Source organism: Phascolarctos cinereus, unplaced genomic scaffold (assembly GCF_003287225.1).
Source record: "Phascolarctos cinereus isolate Bilbo 61053 unplaced genomic scaffold, phaCin_HiC Scaffold_4;HRSCAF=312, whole genome shotgun sequence".
Classification (NCBI taxonomy): Eukaryota; Metazoa; Chordata; class Mammalia; order Diprotodontia; family Phascolarctidae; genus Phascolarctos; species Phascolarctos cinereus.
In genome coordinates this window covers 457,260,523-457,281,335 of record NW_027555847.1, presented here as the reverse complement: position 1 = coordinate 457,281,335, position 20,813 = coordinate 457,260,523, and the positions used below count along the sequence as shown (strand labels likewise).

The 20,813-nt window shown below is 36.3% G+C and overlaps 1 protein-coding gene across 3 annotated transcripts in view; it reads right to left on the bottom strand.

The window, feature by feature from the left end:
- Positions 1–370: 370 nt before the first annotated feature.
- The window catches only part of JPH1 (junctophilin 1), a 102,673-nt gene continuing 82,230 nt past the window's right edge, over positions 371–20,813 (bottom strand). The window contains exons 4-6 of one of the 3 annotated variants that reach the window (XM_020971031.2): positions 16,521–17,167; positions 2,991–3,086; positions 371–2,782 (exon numbers count right to left, since the gene is read on the bottom strand). In XM_020971031.2, coding sequence (XP_020826690.1) covers positions 3,006–3,086; positions 16,521–17,167 — 728 coding nt within the window. In that variant the 3' untranslated portion in view covers positions 371–2,782; positions 2,991–3,005. The remainder of the gene's footprint in view (positions 2,783–2,990; positions 3,087–16,520; positions 17,168–20,813) is intronic. The other 2 variants (XM_020971033.2, XM_020971034.2) reach the window with 2 other exon arrangements.

Below are 20,813 nucleotides of genomic sequence, written 5' to 3'. Positions count from 1 at the left end.
TTTATTCTGGGCATTAAGAAAAGGAGCAAAATAGCTGAATCAACTTTAATTAACTGAAAGGTTATCATGTAGGAGAGAAGTTTATACTAACTTAGAGAGTTCTTTAAATGTAAAAGTAAATTCCCTTGATAAGACAGTAATCCAATTTTTGAAAGTGTTAGATGAAATTTCATATTTAACAATTGAAAAATAATTTTTTTTAAAGGGGAAGGTGGCAGAAATGAAGAAATAAATAATATGATGGGACACTTCTGACATTGGCCTGCTTTGATTCATTTTAATTTCTACTGTTAAATTTCCATTGGCAAAGTCAACAACAAAAAAGTACACACTGTACAAGACTAGTTTAAACACAAAGGAAACCCACCTAAAACTTTATTAATAACCAACTTTTTTATTAGAGCAAATACAGTTGTGAAAACTGTACATTATACATTTTGGGGTCAAGGACTATAAATAAAGGAACTCATAGGTAAAGAGTTCTTTCACAGCAAGAAACTTTAAATAAACAAAGTGACATATTAAGTACATTGGCAGACTTCATGTGCTGTCCAAAATGTAGTGTACAGTATAACAACCCATTATAAATAGCCTTTCATGTAAAATACAGCTTGTGCACATTTTAGAAAAATACCAACAATTTCTGTTTGAGCTTTGTTTTTAAAAAAGCTTAGAAATCATACATATATTTATAAATGGAACCACCATGCTTACTTTATAAACATTTCCTGAAGTTATCTGTTACTCATTATTTCCAAAGCATTAAGTACTTTAAATAAACATTTAATAAGAATTAAATATTTCAGTTAAAAAATCAGGTTTCCCAGTAAGGAGACATGGAGTGCGACAGGAAGGAGCAGTGACCTCTAGTACCAAGGTTTATATAGAGACAAACATTTTTTAATTTAAAAATGTTGCTTCCTAAATGTCAAAGTAAAAGTATGATTTTTTAAAAAAATAAATACACAGGTTGCAATTTTCATTTGCTCTCTTTCTGCTTTCTTCTTGATTCCATACTGGTCACACACAGGATTCTCAACATACTGTACTTCTGCAAAAAACACCACTGGGTTACTACCCTGCAGTTAGCTGGCTCAGGAGACAAAGCATTAAGTCCTCACCTATGTTACTGTAAGTGCTGCCCTGAAAAGACAGCATACAAGGTAGAAATAATTCTTGTTATATCGTGCACAAAATGAAAAGGGTTTACAAAAAGTTTCCCAAACTACAAAGGATGAAATATTTGAAATAAGAGACAGAAGTCTCTTCCTTCCTCCAATTTATTTTTTAAATAAGAAAAATGTTTACTTTGAGGACAAGCATCCTACATACAGTTTCTGCAAGTAAATATGCATGCTTTTAAGTAATAAAAGGATATAGTAATACAGTACAACATCACAAAATAAACGCAGCTCATATAATAAATGCCGCAAAAAAACCCAAATAACCCCAAATGAAAATTTCTAAGGCTTTTAAATTTAAAATAAAATTACATATGGTCTTTAAAAAAAACACAAAAGGCATAAATTTGATAAGCAGCGATTTTAAAAACAAATTTATATGCTCTACCTGAATGTATTCAACACAAAATTAGTTTAACTCTCCCCCCCCCCAAAGTTATTATTAACATCTTAGCTTCATTTTCATTGGAACTGGCCTCTAACAAGATTATTCACTTATAGGACACGTAAGTGATGAAATTGAATCATTTCAACACTTATCACTATTAACACGAAGGCATTAAAAAAAAAGAAAAAACAAATCCCCAAACCATGCAAAGCCTTGATTCTAGTTCTCAGAATCCTTTTGTAGTCTAGCTTTCCATTTAAAAATATCACCCCCAAAGAGCCTCCATGTTCCAGTGTGTTACAGACACAAGCATGTCAAACCTAGTGACTGCTCAGGAAGACATCATGGTGCCTCCAGACTCTGCCCAATCAACATGAAAGAGAAACAGAGTTTTTACCAGTTTAGGAAAATGAATGTCATGAAGAGCTCTGCCTTCCTATCAAAATACACGTGTATACTAGATTTCTGTTTTGCATTTACCTCAAGATGCAACAATTACATTTTCACTAGCCAGGACTTCACACCATTAATTATCATGGCTATACATCAAATTTAAATCAACAACAAAATGAACAGTCATGCACAAGCAAAAGAAAATGTAATCTCCCAGAACACCACAGGAGAAGTTAAAAGCAGCAGGTAATGGCATAAGACTGGTGAGTGATGCTGCTAACTATTTCTTCTAATGAGAAAGGAGTGAATGTTGGAGTCACTTCCACAGCAACAGTATCCTCTGACCGCATTCCTCTGGCAGTCCTTTGCCCAGCTCCCTACTAAAAACGTCAGATGGTAAAACAGTAAGGCAGCTGTTAGCTTCCATCAACAAAAAGTGCAGCTCCATACATTTCCAGTTTAGTCACACTCTGCTAGGATGGAGTAGCCAATGCACTTCACCGGTTGGGGGCTGCAGCAGCAGATTGGGTGTTTTGTTTGGCTTTTGCTTTTTAAATAAAAAAAAATCATTAAGTTTTGCTCTCCAACATAGCTGCTTGCTTCAGCCTTCAGAGGACCCCAAAGCCACAAACCATCCCCAAGGGAACTGAACAGGTCCTCTGGCTGAATTTTCCAAGTCTCAGATCTCTCTCTTGCGATCCCATCCTAATTCCAAGCCTCCTTCCCTGTGTCTGAGCATGACTGGTGTGTTGCCATTTAAAAGGCTGATGACACTACTGCAGAGAACTGTGGGCTAATTCCACTAGTTGTCATGACTTCACTGAAGGGTCAAAACAGTGATATCAGTAAGTAACTACGTTGAATCACATTCAGGCATAGCCAAAATTAAAATAAAGGACATTACAGAGATATTAAAAAACGGAAACAAAAACAAAACAAAAAACAAAAAAATTGTGATTATAGATTTGAATAAGGGAATTGAAACTATTATGTCTTGTGAGTTTACATGAAAATGATACTAGTCTTACCTTTCCTAATTCCAATCAAGTTAGAAAGTGAACAAAAAGAATGGCTAACCCAATATTCAACAGCATGACCAGGACAATCATGACTGAATTAGGACCCTGAAAATAAAACAAAATAAATATTACTTTTTAATGTAAAAAAAAACCTCAAGGATACAGTTAGCCCATTAAGTGAATTAACAATTAATCCAATTCTATAACTTAAAATGTAACCAGTTGTTAAAGTTGTAAAAATGTTAAAAGTGACCATGATGTATCTCAATTGAGCACATTCTAATGTTAGAGATTGTTCTGTAAGTGATAACACAATTTTATTTAGCTAGCTCCTAACATATGAATACTAGTCCTTATAAAGATAGAACCTTTACCTGAGGTGGCATTCACCATCCCTGTGGATTTCAGATACTGGGAATTCAGTTTAGGAAAATTTGTTTTCTCATGAATGCAGTTAAGCAAAACCTTCTACAACAAAGGTTTTTAATATGAGGTCCATAAACTTACTTTAAAAAAATGTTTGTATAATTATTTCAATATTATTGGCCTTCTTTGTAATCCTGTGAATTGTTTTATGCATCTAAAAACATTATTCTGAGAGAGAGTGTACAGGCTTTGCCAGACTGTCAAAGGGGTCCATGACACACAAAAAAGTTAAGAACCCCTGCTCTGTACCAAAGTATTTAAATAACAAGAATTTAGAGAAAGCTAAAATGAAGTTTTGTTCCTCTTACCTTCTTCTGTTTACCTTTTTGGATACCACCCCCTCTTCAAAGTAAATATACATACATATATACATACACACATAGGAAATAATACTTTTTACACACATTTTCTCAAGTCCATATCCCCCAGGCAAGTTTGGCAGGTGGTATACTTAAAAAGTACATGACAGAAAACTAGAAGAACATGGAACACATTACCTATGAGACTTATGGATAGGAGAATTTATGAATAAACAAGAAACAGAGAGCCCTGCAAGATGCAAAATGGATAATTTTTATTACATTAAACTAAAAAAGTTTTTGTGCAAATAAAATTAATATAGCCAAGATTAGAAGAAAAGTAGAAAATTGTGGAAAAAGACTTTTATAGACAGTTTCTCAAATAAAGGTCTCCTCTCAAATATATTTGCAAATACACATTTGTCAAATATATTTGTCATCTATTTGTCAAATAAATATTTATCAAATATGTTTGTCAAATATTTGCCAAATTTATAAGAATGAGTCATTCCCCAATTGATAAATGGTCAAAGGATAAGAACAGGCAGTTTTTAAATGATGCAATCAAAGCTACAGTCACATGAAAAATGCTCTAAATAATTACTGCTTAGAGAAATGCAACTTTGAGATACCATCTTATACCTATCAGATTGCTTAAAATGATAGAAGAGGAAAATGATAAATGCTGGAAGGAATGTTGAAAAATTGGAACATTAATACATTGTTGGTGGAACTGTGAACTGATCCAACTACTTTGGAGAGCAACCTCGAATTATGCCCAAAGAGATATTAAACTGTGTATATTCTTTCACCCAGCAATATCACTATTAGGTCTGTTTCCCAAGGTATTCTAAAATATTTATAGCAGCCCTTTTTGTGGCGGCAAAGAACTGGAAATTGAGGGGATGCCCATCATTTGGGGAATGACTGAACAAGTTGTGGCATATGATTGTGATGGAATACTACTGTGCCATAAGAAATGATGAGCTTAGATGATCTTAGAAAAACATGTAAAGAATTGTGTTAAATAATGAAGAGTGAAATTGAGCAGAACCAAGAGAACACTGTATACATTAACAGCAATATTGTTTGAAGAATAATTGTGAACAATCAAGTTATTCTGAGTACTACAAATACTCAAATCAACTATAAAAGACCTATGAAGGGAGCTGCTATCTACCTCCAGAGAAAGAATTGCTAAATAGAAGTATGCATAATATAATTTTACATATATTTATAAATCTGTGCTAAATGATGGCCTTCTCTAGTGCAGGGTGAGGAGGGAGGGAGACAGTTCAGAACTTAAGATGTAACAAAATAAACAAATTAAACTAAATTTTAAAAAATCCCAGGCAATTTCATAATAGTGGATCAGATTTAAATTACTCACTGTCAGAATTAACTTCATAGCTGCGAATTTTCATTTCCTATACTCATATCCAAAACACACCCTAAAACCCAGTATCAACCTGCTCAATGATGATTTTCAAGGCATACACCCTTACCAGCATCTATTCTCACCTAACAAGGCTATTTACATGGCCTGCCCTAATTACTTTGCTGATTTGATTTTCATTGTTCTTCAGTCCCTTCTGACTCTTTATGACCCCATTTGGAATTTTCTGGGCAAAGATACTGGAGGGGTTTGGCATTTTTTTTTTCCAGGCTCAATTTACAGATGAGCAAAGTGAGCCAATCAGGATTAAATGACTTGCCCAGGGTCACACAGCTAGTAAGTGTCTGGGACCACATTTGAACTCATGAAGATGAATCTTCCTGACTCAGGCCCTGACATTCTATTATTGAGCCACTTATCTGCTCTGCTGATTTGACTACAAGTTCTATACACAAAGTCTCACATAATTAATCTCTTTACCAGACCCAGTTCAGTTAGGAATCAGTCTTTTATATTGGCCATACTTCCAACTCCATTCCTGTTTTCCCCCACATACTTGTCTTAGAAGACTGGTCTGAATACTCCTTGCTTGTCACTGTTATTTCCAAATTCTCCCACCATTACTTAGCTACCTCTCCTCCTTTATATCAAAGCTTTTATTTGTATCAAAATTTTCTACCCTATTCAAATTATGTTATATGTTGTCTACTGGCACCCAGGTCATTTCACTCTCCTTTCTTAAAAAAATTATTGCTTGGTTCACTATCTTCCTCTCCTCTACAACTTCTCTTATGCTAGAGGCTTCTATATCCATGTTGATACCCCCTCAGACTTCCTAACCTCCCAATTCCTCATTTTCAAACTCTACAGACCTTTGAACTCCACCTTAGCCATACACAGTGATAGTCATATCCTGGATTCATCATCACCCACAAGTGTTCCATTTTTGTAATTAAAAACTGACATTCCTTTATTTGACCATAACTTCCTATCATTCCATCTGCCCCACCCAAATCTTTTCCTTGAGCTCACTGTGAATATCAATCCCTCTACTCCTCAGCACTTTCTCAGGCCATTACCACCCCTGCTCTGATTTTACTTTACTTCCTTCCCAATCTTCACCCTATAGTTAAGCAATTCGATTACATACATTGTCATCAATTTGAATCCCTTGACCTCTTGTTCTTGATAAATTCAAACCTCAGATTATTCTCACCATGTCCCTCCTTTGCACCTAACTCATGTGCTGAACAAAGCTGGGGGAAGTCATAAAACCATGCTGACTGGGTATACCATAAATTCATTTCTCCCAAATTAATCCCCTATCTCATTCCTTTCAGAAGCTATTCTAAATCTTCTTTCCTTTCCTCAAGTGTCCCATACCTACCCCCTTTCTCCCACTTTCTCAGTTGAGGAGTTTTCCTCTTACTTGTTTGAGAAAACTGAGGCCATTTAACATGTACTCCCTCTTCTATAATTCTCAACAATTCAGCGGTGTCAAACTCAGATAGAAATGGATCCCTGGAGACTACATAGGAACTACATAGAAAACAACAAATTAACATTATGTTATATTGTATTTTTATTTATTTTGTTAAGCATTTCCCAATTAGATTTTAATCTGGTTTAGGCTGCACTTGATAATTTTACTACAGTTGTGAGTTTGACACCTCTGCCTATACCTCAGAATCCCTTGACTCATCTTTCCTTTTCTCTTCCTTTCTCACTTTATATGAGTCTGATAATAAGATAACTCTTCTCCTTGCCAAGGCAAACCCCTGCACATGCCTTTGATCTCACGCTGTCCTGTCTTCTTCAGCAGATTACAACCCCCTTTAATCTTCAATTTCTCCCAAACCAGTGCATCTTTCCCTATTGCCTTCAACTATGACCAAGTCTGCCCCAACCTTAAAAAAAAACTTCACTAGACTGTTCCCCTCAAGTTGTCATTCAATGTCTTGCCTCCCTTTCTCAGCAGAACTCCTACAAAAAGCTATCTGTGGTTGTTGCTTCCACTTTCTTTCCTCTCCCTCAATTCTTTGCAATCTTACTTCTACTCTCACTCAATAGAAACCACTTTCTCCAAAATTACCAATGATTTCTTAATTTCCAGATCACATGTCCATTTTCCAGTCCTCAACCTAACTGACAATCTTGATCATCCTGTCCTCCTGGATATTCCCTCCTCTTTGTGTACTTGTGACGCTGCTTTCTCTAGATTCCCCTCCTAAATATCTGACTACTCCCTCTTAGTGTCCTTTGCTGGCTCATTATTGATATCACACCCTTTAACACTGGGTGTTCCCTCAGACTGTCCTAGGTCCTCTTCTTTTCTCTGGTCATCTAATCAGTTCCAACTATCTTCTCTATCCAGATGACTTTCATATCTAAATATCCAGTTCCACTATCTCTTGAGATCAAGTTCCACATCATCAACAGCCAGTTAGATATTTCAAACCGGAAGTATAAGAGACATGTCAAATTCGACATATCTCCAAGAAAACTTATTCTCATTTCCCCCAAACCAATCCTTTTCCAAATGTCACTATTGCTACAGAAGGTATCATCATTCTTGTAGCCTCTCAGGCTCATCATGTGCTATCCTCATCTCTTCACTCTGTCTCACCCCTCTGTTTGAAACTCTGTTGCAAACTTTGCTGTTTCTAGGACTACAACTTGTATATGACCCTTTTTCCTCTATTCATGCAGCCACCACCTTAATTCATGACCTCATCATTTTTCACCCGGATAATTGCAAGTTTCCTAATCGTATCCGTACCTCAATTCTCTTCCCACTACAATCCATTTTCCACCCGGCAGCCAAAGTGATTCTCCTTAAACGAGTCTCCCCTGCTCAATCAATCCCAGTGCCTTCTATTGCTTCTAAAATAAAATATAAATTCCTCTGTTGGCTTTTAATGCTCTTCTCAGCCTGGTTCCTGTCTATTTTTCCAGCCGCTGTACATTAATCCCCCTCTCCTACTCTGCAATCTATTCAAACTAGCCTTCTCTTTGTTCCTCTCACATGACACTTCAGCTCTTCTTCATGGATGGAATATCATCCTTTCTTACCTCTGGTTCATAGAATTATTCTTTCTCCAAGACAGCTCAAACATTATCTTCTATGCATATATATTTTTTCAGATTCCTGCCCCACCCCCTAACCACTACTGCCTCCCCTCCCAAATGCCCTTGTCTTTAACCATTTTGTATTTCTTCTTTATATACTTACATATGTACCTAATGCTTACTCATTAGAATGCAATCTCCTTGTGAAGAGGGATTATTCATTCTTTGTATTTCTATTTCTATTGTCTAGCATTGTGCCTGGACTGTAGTGGGTGCTTAATAAATGCCTGTTGATTAAATGGTTAATAATCATACCCTGTATTTATATGGAGCTTTACTTTTAAATTTTGTTTTAAAATGATGTCTTTTGTCTTCATTTCAGTCATTTTCTACCCTTTTCTTAAAGTGAACCCTTCCTTGGGATAAAGAGAAATAATGAAGCAAAAACCTGTGATGTAGAAATATTGTCTGACCATAGGTATGGCATTTTGGAAGCCCTCCACTTTGGCACTGTGAGGGAGGAGGTAGGTTTCATGACTTCTTCTTTGGGATCTTTATTGTTTTTTCTGTTTCTCAAACTTCAACTTCCTTTTCACTTACACTATTGGCATCACTGTGTATATTATTCTCTTGGTACTGCCAATGATGCTTCTCTATCAGTTCATACAAAAATTTTAATGCTTTTTTCAAGGATATTTCATACCCCCTTATCTCAATTTGATCCTCACAGCAGAGTAGACATAATCTTCCTTATTTTACAGACAAGGAAACTAGTTGTAGTAGAACAGTATTTGAATAGAATGTAAATTAATACTAACTAAACAACAGATTTTATCAGGAGAATTTTTCTAAGGTGTCCCCACCCCCTAAGGGAGTATTGAGAAAGAGAAATTCTCTCAGGCTAAGGAGAACAGACAATTATAAGACAGAAAATGGACTTGGCAAAATCAGGAAGAAGAAATGGAAATGGGGCAGATCCTGAGCTGGCATCTAGGAGCAAGAACGAAGATACTTATGGATGATAATACTGTAGGGATAGATCTTAATTTACATAAAATTAGACTGCAACAAAGCAATTTTAGTATGCTGCCAAGTTCTTTAAAATCTGTACTCTATCTGCATAATGTAGTCTCCTTACGACCATGGGAAAAATAAGATGTGTTGATAATAACTAATTAACTCTTCTCACATAGAATTTCAAAGGTGGTTTCCAACTAGTACAAAAGGAGGCCTGACTTGTATTAATGCTAATTATATGTTCCATGTTATTAATAAAGGAACAAATTAAATCTTCAGGTGATCTTGCTTTGGACTCTGCCATCATTCACTATGGAGACTAATTAGATGCTGCATTTCAATTTACTCCAATTAGCAGCCTGTCAATGAGAGTGTTATATTGCAAAATATTTCAGTCCTTTCAGGATATTGGAATTCATGCATTACTTCTGAAGTGAAATACATGACATCTCAGCCTATACCAATAACAGTGGGTAAAACACACCACATCCCATGCCCCACGGTGGCACTAAGGACTGGGCTAGAGTAGGGTAAGTATCCTCTATATAAGAAGAGATGCCATTTCTGTAGCCCTTTAAAGCTTGCAAAGCACTTCACATACAACATTTCATTTGATTTCTCACAATCCCCTTGTGAGGGACTATAGATACTGCCCCTAAGACAAGAAAACTGAGGTTAAATGACATACTTATGATCAAATACCTAATTAAATGGCAGAAGTAGGATTTCAATCCAGGTCCCTCCTTAGTCAAGTCCAGCATATTTCCCACTATACCATGCTGGTTCTATGATGTCTACATTAAAGTCCCAAATCCTTTGTCCCTTCTTTTAATAACCTTGTAGAATTACCCAAGAATTTGTTCAAAATGTATTCACTTCTATAGTCTAGGGTATAAATTATACTTACTAGCTAGTGTGAGGCATCATGGTTTACAGGGGGAGATCAAAGGAAATTAGATATAAGAGATGTAGATTCTGTTGATGTAATGTTAGACAAATCTTTTAATACCCACTGAGCCACAGTGTCTCCCATCTGTAAAATGGGGATAATAATCACTTATCTTGACTGCTCCACATGGCTGTCCTAAGTTCCAATGATAAAACATATACAGAGGCTCTTAATAAAACTCTGAAGTCCTAGAAAAAATGTGAGGTGTTATTACTTTTGGGACATATTATAGCGACATCCTGCTGTTCTAGCTTCCAGATTTAGTGAGCAAGTCTGCAAAACATCTTATAAATCTTTCCTTAAGTTATGAAATATACCACTGTTTAAGCTACTTTTTGGAATATTCTTTGTAACTCTTGTTTAAAGAAGCCTCAGTAAAGTTATGCCTTTAAGCTCAAGTAGCAGCAATATGAAGAAAAAAGGCTATTTTGTCACTTTTAGCTCTAGGCCACAATGTTTTATAGACAGGTGCCAGTGGGTGACCCTTTCATTCTTCAAATATCTATGTTATGTGCAGGGAAAGGCGAAGTCCCAGAAATATGACTGTCATGCCCAGTAGGAGCTTAACATAGCAAAATGAAAAATCAGTCTTTGCTTTTCAAGACTGATCAGGGCAGGTGCAATGAAAGAAGTGGTAGCAGCATGAGGATTCGGTCTTGATTAGAACCAATATAATATTTTATATAACAAAATGTGAACCAGTCAAAATGTGGAATTAAATTTTAACTTTAAGGAAGTATAGTTTTATTCATGGGTATGTTGCTCCTATATCCAATTATGAAGAATTTTCTTTTGGAAAGAAATTCTGAATCTGATGTGACAAGTAAAGATAAGTGAATCAAAGATAATTAGAAATACATCTGGAGAAAACACATATCCAAATTCCTCTTTGATATTCTAGTGTTAGTTAAGTGAGCCTGGTTATTATCCTTCAAGTAAAATGGAATTATTTTGAACCAAAACAAAATGTATAAAACAGTCCCCTTTATTACCTGAAATAAACCTGAAGTCTCTCTCTAAAAATAATTATTAACAGATTATTCCAGGTTCAAGCTTGATTTGATTTAGGGATTATTTAGGGCTTACTTCAATTCAGAAGAAACTCTGTATGACCTGAGGAAGAATTCTATTCAGGGTAATGCTCAAAAGTGTTCTGGAAGAAGATCAGAGTAATGGCTGGAAGAAACCAGGAAAAATCATGGGTAATCTTCAAAGATAATTAGTTAGGATCCTCTACTGGAAAACGTCTCAGCTTGCTCTGAGACAGTATCTTAAATCTGTTTCTACTGGTCCAGGCCAAAGTAATTATGTTGAAAAATCTCATGAAGTTGTGTATCAAATGGAAATGCACAGTTATGGAATAAGGTTACACATGTGTAGTCACATATTCATATAATATACAGTTCTCATGGGTAAACCCCAACCTCTCATCCCTTCCCCAACACATACATTTTCCCTAACAAACTGTGCTAATAGTCAACCTGTGTCCCAGATTTCCTGCGTCTAAGATATGAGAATTAGCTAGGATATTTAGAGAGGACCCTAGGATCATCCTCCAGATGGATCAAGTGTTACTGCAGAACTCAGGTATTCCTTAGGATTTTTTGGTAGAACCAGTACAATCACCAAAAATTATTGCCAAGTTCCACTTCAGTTTGCTTTAGTCTTTCTTATTTCTGGGAGTAGTGTTTTCAGCAGGTCCACTAAAAACACTAATTTCAGGTTTAAAAATTTTGGTTTTTATTCTGTCCATTTTCCCAGTGTCTGGAGAGAGACAGACAATACTGGACTATGCTATGAATTCATATCGCTATAAATTTGAAATCTTTATGTAGAGAGAACTGTAGCAAAACTATATAGAGTTTTTCCTTCTCAAATTTATGGTGAGTATTACTTTGTACAATACTATCCTAAGTCTTCTTTAAATATGCTACATAAATCTCATATCTCAGATACAGAAAATCTGAGAGACAGGTTGATTGTTAGCACAGTTTATTAGGGGGACTGCATGTGTCGGTATTAAAATACACCAAGTTTTAGATACTGGCATTGAGTGGCTATTTAGGAGCAAAAATAGTTACTGAGAATGTGACTAGAAGCTCCAATTTCCAAAGATGACAACATATAGCACTTATTAAAAAAATCTTTATAGATAAAATATACCTCATGAAGGATTATTGCCAATTACTATTGGAATCAAGGAGCCTAATGGTAAGAAGAAGAATTCTGTAACCAAGGATTTGGCATCAGGAATCCAAAACACAACCTACTCATTGAGTAATATAATGAATCAAAGCAAGGAATGTGTTCTAATATTGAGGGATAATCTTTCAAAGTCAACCAGACCTTTTCTTCATCTAAGATGGGTGTGCCTTCACCTTCTACAACTAACAAAGTTATTTTACAGAAAGGATACTATGGACAGCAGGAATATAATTTACTCTAAACTCACAGTAAATTATGGTAACAACATAATTAGAACTTGTCTCCTGAGTCATAGGTTATTAATAATCAACATTATATAAAATTTTTAAGTTTACAAAGAACTGTCAGTCAATAAACATTTATTATGTGCCTGCTATGTGCCAGGCACTGTAAACACATGATATCTCATTTGAGCCTTACACTAGCTCTTTGAGATAAGAACCATAGCTATGATCCATATTTCACAGATGAAATGAGGCTCTAGGAGACTGAAGGATTTGACCATAGGGTAATAGCTCATGAGATTTGAAACCCATCTTCCTTACTCCAAGCCTAGTACCCCATCTGCCACATTATGTTGAATAAAATACATGGTCAGTACTTCTAATCATTTATTCTAGTCCCCTATTTGATATATAAATCCCATCTACAATATTCTCAATAAATGTTCATGCAACTTCTACTTGATTGCGGCCAATGTCTGTAATCTATTTCGTTTTAAGATGGCTATTGTGTTGAAATCTGCCCTCTCTAACCGTTACTCACTTTGATCTTGGTTCTATTAAGCCACATAGCTCAATTAAAGTCTAATGCCACTTTTAAAGAGAGCTAAGGAATAGGAATGACTTTCACCCATGGGTATACAAAGAAAATTTTTTTATGTGTACATTATTTATTACTCATGAGCCCTTGAAGAATAACCAATATATGGATATAAATGCTGAAAAACAAATGATAGGTAAATTATATTTAACAAATCCAATAACATTGTCAATGTATACCATCCTACTGATACATCATTAAACAGTGTTCTAGCACATCATTTACTCTATTGCAGGATGACATTTTTGGAGATGATACAGTTCATCTGGTTAATTTATTTTTGGCAATTTAAAAAAACACTTGTCTAGAGAAAACAAACTAGATTTATAACAATGGTAACTAATATGTCATAAATATTTGTAATACTCTTAAAGATTCAAGGGAATAGACTTCAAATATTTTCATTTCAACTAATGAACTTCAATTATTTTATCATTATATCAAGGTCATAGTCAGACTATCCTTTTTGTCAGTTAAACTATTCCAAATCTGAATAAAAAATGTCATTTTGAAATTGTTAGTCTCTTTCTTAAGCTAAATCTGAAATTCAGTTATTCCACCCACAGGGCATTTGGGCTGCTTTGTAATTGCTGGACAGATTTTGATCAATCACTAACTGCAGCTGCAGAATCTATAAGTACCGCTGAGTCTGGGAACACACTTTCTTCATTGTCAATGTGTACCAGATATCACTATATATTAAAAAGACAGGTTCTACAAGTCATGTAGGAGAATCAGTCACATGTAGATGAGAATTTACAAGGTGCCAGCAACACAATCATAGGGAATAATAACAGATCTTGTGCTGACACATATTAAGTTATAAGAAATAATGATAATAAGGGGCAGCTAGGTGGCGCAGTGGATAGAGCACCGGCCCAGAAGTCAGGAGGACCTGAGTTCAAATCTGACCTCAGACCAAACACTTGACACTTTTGAGCTGTGTGACCCTGGGCAAGTCACTTAACCCCAATTGCCTAAAAAAAAAAAAGAAATAATGATAATACATAAAATGGATAATAGATAATAATAAATTAGATAATAATATAAATAAATAAAATAGAAACAACAGGTGACAAAATAATCCACTAGAAAACTTGGCTGTCTAAGAACATTCTAGGACAACATTTTCCTTGCATGGACAAAGTTCTTTTGTAAAATGCTGGAATTTTTTAGTCACTACTTAGGAAGCTGATAGTGAGGAAAGGTGTTCTGGCTGCAAAGTTTTGTTCATCAAATTGAATTCAAATACACATGAAGGCAACATTATACACAGGATAACATTAGCTATGTAAAATGTGTTCAGTAAAATGCCTGGTTCTAAAAAAAAACCACGTAATATTGAAGCAAAAAACCCCACTACCTCTTCATATTTTGGTTTTGGGGAGTAGGGGTGGGGGATTTGGACTTGTGATTTCATTGGCATGAAGAATTCTTGATGAATTGATGTAGCCCTGATAGCCTCTATAACTTAGAGACTCAGGGACTTGTCTGGGGGCACTGAAGTGAATTGCCTATACTCACACAGCTAATGTTAGATCTTCCTGACTATACGGCTAACCTTCTAGCCAATAGGCTAGGATAACTCTCATTTTAGAGATAGGAAACTGAGGACTAAAGAGGTCCTATGTGTGTTTACTTGTGTAAGGATGCTGACTAGCTGGTACCAAAGGAAGGTCTAGGAGCTTTACTTATCCCTTGGCAATCTGGCTTCTATCCTTGCCATTCTTCTGACAGTGCTGTCTTCAAAGTAATGCCCTCTTTAATGCCAAATCTATGGCTTTCTGTTCTCAATATCCTTGACTGATATCATGCATTTGACACTGTTGATCACCCTCCTCCTTGATACTTTTTTGCTTAATTGATTTTGTGATACGATATTCCCATATAACCCTCCCTACCATTCTTCAACATGGAGGTGGGGAGGTGGGAGGAGGAGGAGCTTCTGTCATAGGTCCTGTTCTCTTCCTAGCTGAGCTCATTAACTTCTAAAGGTTTAAATCATCACATTTATTCATGTGACCCCTAAATCTTTACTTCACTGGCAAGATTTCCTCAGACATCGATATCCATCTTTCCAGCTGCCTGCTGGATATTTCGAAATACTGACATGAATTGATGGCACTGCAAACTCAGTATACCCCAAACTGAATTCTATCTTCTCCCCCAAACCTGCCTTCTTCCAACTTCTATATTTCTCTTGTTATCACCTCCCAGTCATGCATCCTGGTAATCTCATAGTCATCTTTAACTTTTCCTTCTCTCCTTCAGTCTTCATGTCCAACAAATTATCAAGTTCTGTTGATTCTATCACCCCCATCTCTCTCACAATCATCTCTTTATTCCAACTCCCACTGAAATGATCCTAGTTCAGGCAGGGCTTTATCCCTTTTCCACTGCAGAAGTCTCCTAACTGATCTCCAAACTATCCTTCACATCACTTACTTTATAATCTTCCTCATGACTGATCATATCAGTTCTCTAGTTGAAAAAGAAAAAGAAACACATTTAAAAAAAATCCTTCAGTGGCTCCTCATTGCCTAGAGAATAAAGTATAAGCTGATCTTAGAATGTATAGCCCTCTACAACTGACTTCCAGTCTGCCTTTTTAATACTGCCTTTCTTTGTGTACTTTCCAGGAAAACCAGTAAAGGCTCAGGGACTATTCCCATCTTGCTTTCTCTCTTCTCAGCCATTTTTTTTCCACACTGTCCTTTAGAATGAATTCCATATCTATCTGTCTAAAGTTCCCTTTTTTCAAGGTCTAACCTAGACAACATTTCCTTCTTATAGCTTTTCCTGGGAACCCCAGAAGAAAGTCATCTCTCCCTCCTCAAATTTCTCAAAGCACACTGCTCTTTTGTACTTACCAGACTCTCTCTGGTATCAGTGTCTTTGGTGCACATGCCTTTTACTCCCTGCTAGATTTTAAGCCTCTTGAAAGCAGCTTTTGTATGTATCATCATTTCCTTTTCTCTTCTAAGCCTATCACAATGTTTTACAAACAGCGGGTATCAGCAGCAGCCAGGAAGCAAGAGCTACAATTCCTTCCTAGCACTTAAAAAGTTGCTCCTAGTGCTGGAAAACAATAAAGGTTAAAAAAAGGGAGCAGGTGACTGTTAGTTTTCTGGGTTATTTTAATTTGACTAGAAAATTAATAGAAGATTTGAGTTGAAAATCCTAGTTAGTTTCAAAGTAACATACTAAATTTTAGAAGAAATTCTGTGGACATTTATTCCTTGGCTTATGTAATTCAGTGACTTCTTGGTTAATAACCATCCCACATTGCTAGCAGAAAGGAAAATCCCCTAAGAGTATGTACTAGGAAAGAGGGAGAAGTTTCCTATAAAACTCACCGAATTATCTTCTTTTCCCAAAGAAGAACATGAATCATTGTTTGCTGGATTCTTTGGTGTGGCAAGTTCAGACTTCTTCATTTTTGGCTCAGATTTGCTTTCTTTGGCAGCTAGTTTTGTCGTAGACTTAAGGGGACTTGACTTCTGATGTGGTTGCTTGGGCACCAGTGCCAAAGAAGACTGGCTCACACCTCCATCTTCCTCCTTGTCTTCTGGTGGTTGCTGTGGTGCATTCAGTTTCACATAATAGCCATGATACTGTGAATGCAACTCCCCATTACCAGGGTGGAAGGAAGTATTGTGGCGGCCAGAGTACTTGGACTGTGGCAATGCTGTTACCTCCTCCTTTGTGGGTAGCTTTGAAAGTAGGGGCTTGTTGACAACTGCTGTTACATACTCATCAGCTATACCCTTGTTTTCTTGATTAAGTCTTGCCCCTGAGCTGGGGTTTTGCTTTTTCACTGGGGAGGAAGGCTGAGGAGAGTGGCTTGATTTTGGGCTTGGCTCAGGGGACCTGGGGGGAGTCGTGCCTTTCCGATAAAAATGAGGAGATTCCTTTGGTGAAGGTGGCTTTTCTGGAACTTTTTCTTCTGGATTTTCTTTAGTTTCTATGCCTTCCTGAAATCTCTGTTTGATATAATCAGGACCTGCAAGAGATGACAATGGAAAAATGTAACTAAAATAGGATATGATGTCTTATTAATTCTGATGACAGTTTTTGCTGGATTAAATTCATTTATTCTTCCTTTAGATGTGAAACAGAGATATATTTAGACAAGCTACATGTTTTAATCTGAAGGTGGCTATATATTTGGTATCATGGTATAGTAGATAGAAGATTGGCTTTGGAGTTAGGAAGACCTGGGTTTGAGTCCTGCATCTACTATATCTGTGTGGAAGGAAGGAAGGAATCATTAAGCACTTACTATGTGTCAAACACCATGCTAAGAGCTTTACAGATATTATCTCTTTTGATACTCATTTGATCCTGTGAGGTACTATTATCTCTATTATTATTATCAACTATTTTACAGTTGAGGAAATGGAAGCAAAAAGTGGTTAAGTGACTTGCCCAGGTCATATATTTACTAAATGTGAGACTGGATTTGAACTCAGGTCTTTCTGACTCTAGGCCCAGTGTTCTATCCATTGTGTCCCTAGGGGCCTGGGTACCACTTAGTGCTGCAGGCAACTTTCTAAGATTTTAAGTTACTCACAAGTTGCAGACCTGCATCAATGGGAGATGTTTCTATATTCACAATTTCAAGTTCCTTACCTTGATGACAATAGGTCTAGAACCCCTTCTTAATACTTCCCCCATCCTTGTCCTGCATCCAAGGGTAAATACAGAAATAAAAAGCTTGAGAAGACGCTTCTTATATTCAGAAAAGAGCATCAAAGATCATGCCAAGGGACATTGGTAACAACATTGTGATTCACACCAAATTCATCTGTCTAATTCTGATCTACATGATACAATCCAAACTTTATAAAGTATGGAATTCTTTATTTAAACATGGGGCTATGCAAGGCACTCATTGTGTGATTTTAAATAATGATGTCAGATAATCACAAGGATGAAACATTAGAGATGGTTTTTAAAGATACTTGGACAGGGGAGTCTTAAAAATCACTCTAATCAACCCATTTCATTATTTACTATCAGAAAAGCTTTTACCTAGCCAGATGTCCTATGCCAAAATTTACTTCCCCTCCCCCAAATCAACAAACACAATGTGACTAGTTACTCATAGTCTACCACTCTTTCCATTATACCACATTGCTTCAAAAGGAAAATGCTAGTGGTTAGTGTAGACCTTGTGATTTTCTGGAAGATAACGCTTTTACTCCAAAATCAAATGAAGCGATGTTCATGGACCTTTTGTGTCTATCACAATCCTGTTTCAGATACTTACTAGCTGCGTAAGTAATTTAACCTCAGCCTCAGTTTCCTCATCTGTAAAATGAGGGGGCCTAGACTCAATGGCCTCTAAAGTCCCTTCCAGCTCTGAATCTATAGTAGTATGATAACTGTTTTACATCCTCCCTTCTCACCTGTACGTAATTTCCTCCCAGGAACCTCCCCTTCTCATATGTGCACATTCCCTTTGGCTCAATCCAGTGAGAGTAATCAAACATCTGGGCAGGTGGTAATGATTTCCTTTCCTGGGCACAGGAAGGTGACTGTTTCTGTCCAATTTTTCTAACTCACTTTTGTCTCCTCCAGTGATGTGCCCACTGGCACCACTCACCTCCAAATATGTGCACTAAAGGTTTTGCACAGAGGCTTTACAGTGACTGTTTTCATTCCACAGAATCTTGTGCTCGCCATATGCTATCGCAGTGGTAATCAGTGTAGCTGGGCACATGTGTAACCCCAAAACAGCCATGTAACTCTTATAGGCCCTATACAGTATAGGATAGTATTTTATCTCAGAGATTAGATATCTTTAAGATCTGTCATTAGATATCTTTTAAACCTTTCAAAGAACTTTTTCCTTAGATTTGTTGAGTTAGCATCACTAGGCTATCCCACTCTCAATTCTTCTGATTTGAGGACCAGATGGCTCAGCAATTTTCACAACATGCTAGGAACTTATTTTACCATTTAAAGTGTATTGTGAACTGGAATTATTGTCAAAACTTGATGAGCAATGGTTAAAAAAATCCTGGTATTTGTGTCTGAGATCCTTCAGCAAGGAATAGGTATAAATATTCATGAGACAAAAGTGGGGGCACATCAGGATGGAAATTTAACAAGGCAGTAGAAATCATAGAAGACATCAAGCAGTTCTATTTCTAAATTATTCCCACAGGATTGCATCATATAGAAGTGATTCAAAGCACAGAACAAATAAACATTTAACCTACTAATAGAGATTGTGTTCCCCAATGGGTAGGAGTTGAAGGCTGCATCAATAAAGAATATTCCAGAATAATATTCCTCCATAAACACTCTTCTAATATAACTTAATTCATTGATGAACCTTATTCCTTATTCTTTATGAAGAGGCTTGCCATCATCCTGGATTGAGAGGCTAGTTGATTAATGAGCACCTTTATTTTCACACTTATTAAGCTCTTACTATGTTGAAAGCAGAATGTGAGGCATTGGGTAGACTAAGTTAAAAATAAAATAGTCCCTGTATTCAAGGAGTTCTTCCTGTACCACTAGAAGGTTTACAAAGAGCTCTCAAATGTATTATCTTGTTTGAGCCTCATACTGCAGATGAAGAAACTGAGGCTAAGAGAAACTAGGTGACTTGCCCAAGGTCATAAAGACAATATGGGGTATAGTCAAGAATTAAATCTAGTCCTTGATTCCAAGTCCAGCTAGCTATCAACTGGGCCACATCACCTCTTATATTTATTTCAAGAAAACACAATACTGGGAATGGAGAAGAGGGGTATGGAGGAAACAACTGCTTATTCATGTATAGATGCAAATTTATTTACTTCTATTATCTCCATACTCCTGACCCCAATGGCTCAATACCATTTTAAAAAGCACCCATCTAGATATGTAGATGATGTATAAAGCAGACAATCAAATCATGTTCTGTGTCCTCAAGGAGCTTATCATACAGGACAAATAACACTATTCTATATAGCTATATGTAAAAAACAAGAAAACTAAGTATCAAATACATACATTATGAAGCATTTATACTGTGCACAAAGTGTCTAGCTTACAAGATACTGCTATGTAAAAGTGGCCAATGTCTATGTGGGCAAAGAAGCCTTGAGACAACCTGGCTTGTCTTAAGTCGAATTAAGTAAAAACTGACTAACATTTTAAAAATCACACCTTTCCCCACCCCCACCCACAAACAAACAGTATAATAGAGTCACAATTGATTAAATTTAGCAACTAGATTTGTGACAATCTGAATCATCCTGAAAAGAACCAACTGGAAATGAAAAGAAGCCTCTGAGTAGTGAAGGAAAAGCCTATTACAAAGCTTATGCACTTTACTTTGTAAGAGACATATGAAGACTCTCTTAGGCTGTGGTCTACTTATTGACTAAGACTTGTGTAGAAAATTAAAGGTTCTTGACACAATAAACTTTACTATTTAAGGAAAGTGCAGATGAGAAAGTGGTAGAAGATACTTGAAACAGACCAAGTGATTGTAGCAAGTGAGAGAAGATGCAATTAGGAAACCAGGAAACCTCATCAACTAGAAAAATACAGCAAAAATACAGGAAAAATTGTATTACATACTTGATAACCTCTGTCAGCATGTGCCAGAAGATGAGGACCAATTAGGCCCAAAAGAGAAGAAAGACTTA